Raw genomic sequence first — 2,865 nt, forward strand, 5'->3', positions numbered from 1 at the left:
AAATCCCTTTCAATCCCTTGTCCTGGGGAGGGTGAACACTAGAGGTATAGCTACACTGTTAAATAGAAGAGGACTAAGGAGCACACCTAGGCGCCTGACATCTGATTGTCGTGCCTCGGTTTTGGCCATCTCCAACAGACTCTCTCCAAGACACATTTGGCACAGAGCAGCATGGCTGCAGGCTGGCTAGCACCACAAACCCGCTGCCATTGAGTAGTATGGACCCAGTCTAGATGTTCCATCAAGAACATATACACATATATACATAGCATTTTGCAGTTCTGCATCAGCTACCTGCGATACAAACTTCTGATTCTCGCTTTGAAATTTTCAGCAGCAAAATAATAGAGGACAGGATCAAGACAGCTGTTCATGGCAGCAAGGCAGAGCGCAACCACCAGTGCCTTGTGCACGGGCAGGTTGGTCGGGCTGCAGCTGCTGCGCATCAGGTGGACAGTCCGCAGTATATGATAGGGCAGGAAACAAATGAGGAAGAGGATGAGAGTGATGATGATGGTTGAGAGTGCCTTCTTCTGACAGATCGCCTTCTTGCACTGTGGAGTCCTGGACCTAAGCAATGCTTTGATGGCAAAGATGTAGCAGACAATAATTGTGCAAAATGGCAGAATGAAGCCCACGACTAGGACAAAGCTGTTCATCATGAGGAGCTTGTGCGTGCTAGAGGGGTGGAGGTCCAAGCACTTGGCTGGGTTGCTGTACCCAGCGACTCCCTTGCTTAACAGAGGGCTGGAGGCTGCCAGCACAAAGACCCATATGGCTGCACATGTTATCTTGGCATACTTCATGTTGGTTACTTTACCGTGTTTGAATGGGTAGACAACAGCTCTGAAACGAACCACACTGAGCACGGTGAGAAAATAAATGCTGCAGTACATGTTCACGTACAAGGTGTAAGTCATGACCCTGCAAACAATATCACCAAATATCCAACGTGATCCCAACAGGAAATATGTAGCCCGAAAGGGCAAAGTGCTCACAAACATGAGGTCCGAAACAGCCAAGTTCTGCATGTAAATGTTTACCGAGGTCTTCCTCTGCGAAGGCTGGAAGAAAACATAAATGGAGAGGCCGTTTCCAATAGCACCCAGGAAGAAGATAAAGAGATACATGATGGGATAAATGACTTGCTTGAAGCTGTCAATCGCACAGTTGAAGGAGCTGTTAGTGAAGTTGTCCTCTAGCACCATCTTGGAAATATTCATAGTCTACAGCCAGGCTCGAAGTCTTTCTGCCAAAGTGAAAAGAAGTACAGTGAGTGCTGGGTTACAGGCCGGGCAGGGTGTTAAGATACTCAGGACTATTTTGCTGAGGGTAGAAAATGCAAGATGCAGAAGGAAGTGGAAAGTAAAGGTTTGTTAATGAGTAATTACTTGTGCTGTCCCAGTAAATACACATCTCATAGCATAAAGCCCCAAGTAATCTCTAAAGAGTTTCAGTATTACTGGTTGTTGTCTCAACCCATGAAAGTACTGCCCTTCAAAGGTGAGTGATATCTGTGTATTTTAATGGCAATTATCTGATCTTCTCTGTGCAAAACAAGCTAACTTGCTGTCACCCATTTTGTAGGAAGGTTTTGAGTCACCAGTTACATACCATAGAAAAACCGAAAACCCGATCAGAAAAGAAATCACCATCCACTGGTAAGCTTGTGTTTCAAAATAAAATTAAAAAAAAAAAAAAAAAGAAAGAAGAACTGAATTTGCCTTTCGGAACTAGTAAATTTTTTCTGATATGTTCAGTGTGTCACTGAACCTTCCCAAGCAATACCAGAGGTATATTGTTATATGTCAGAATGCATATATTGAGGATCTTAAACACTGTGTAAATACTGTGCTAGTTATGCATGGTTCCATTTTTAACTCCCTCCTCCTTCCACTGCATTTCTTCTTTCTTGTGAGTTTCTGATGGCCTTCTATGTCTCTTTTCGTGGGGCCTTAGCTTCGTTTACCACTTTCTCAACCTCTTTTGTGCTCAATTGCTCTGCACCAGACATCATCTTCATGCACTGCAGCTTCCAGGGCAGCACACGTTAGCAGCCCTAATGAAAATGGCCTGTGTGCACAGAGAGTGACATTTTTCCTCCTATGAGCTATAATTCATTCAAATCAAAACCACTCATCACTAAAACACTCTAAGTATTTTTTTCCCTCTCATTAGAGTCTATTTCCTTGCTGAACTCCTGATTTCTTCTCTCAGCTGACCTGTAGTTAGTAGTATTTTGAAAGGAAGGTTTTGGTATTGTTTCTTCTTTAACAGTGGAAGCAATTCCTTCTCTGCATCTGCCAACATTCTAGAGATGGAGCACGGAAACTTTTAGCCTAAAGACCAGAGCTACATGGCATTTCTAGATGCATGAAAAAGAAATTTTTAATTTGCCCCAGTGAGAGTGATAACGGGTTGATGGTACACAACAGTGTCGTATCTTTTATTCTGGACATCACTGGTTTCACAATTTGAAACTAATTTATTTGCAGAGGTGGAGTCTCCCTAGGGGGAAAAGTGGACCCTAGATTTGGGTGCTCTGTACTCCCAGTCAACCAGTGCAGTATTCCCAGTGTGCTGTAAGCAGGAGCTAATTTGTGAACCCTGGTGTGGGAGCCTGAGCTACGTCCAGAGCAGCCCATGGTATTTTTCGGGCTGTGTCTCAGAGACCATCGGGATCCCTTTACATAGCAGCCAGATATGCCCCAGCAGTCACCTTTTATCCAGCCCCACTGCAATAGGGATCATGGGAAACACAGACTCAGGGCTGGGCTCCCAAGGAGTGGGACTTACCCCTACCATTCCAAGATGGGAGTGTGGTGGCTTGGAAACGTCTACCTTGACTTCAGTAAAGCCTTTGAC

The 2,865-nt window shown here is 44.5% G+C and overlaps 1 protein-coding gene across 1 annotated transcript; it reads right to left on the bottom strand.

The window, feature by feature from the left end:
• Positions 1-290: 290 nt before the first annotated feature.
• On the bottom strand, positions 291-1,223 carry CYSLTR2 (cysteinyl leukotriene receptor 2). Its single transcript, XM_010181519.1, has one exon. It carries the CDS (start codon positions 1,221-1,223, stop codon positions 291-293), a length of 933 nt encoding a protein of 310 aa, XP_010179821.1.
• Positions 1,224-2,865: the final 1,642 nt, after the last annotated feature.

This window comes from Mesitornis unicolor, unplaced genomic scaffold, assembly GCF_000695765.1.
Source record: "Mesitornis unicolor isolate BGI_N332 unplaced genomic scaffold, ASM69576v1 scaffold28213, whole genome shotgun sequence".
Lineage (NCBI taxonomy): Eukaryota > Metazoa > Chordata > Aves > Mesitornithiformes > Mesitornithidae > Mesitornis > Mesitornis unicolor.

What these genes read in the sequence shown, in the direction of transcription:
- CYSLTR2 (XM_010181519.1), bottom strand. Translation starts at nt 1,223, where the DNA reads ATGAATATTTCCAAGATGGTGCTAGAGGACAACTTCACTAACAGCTCC.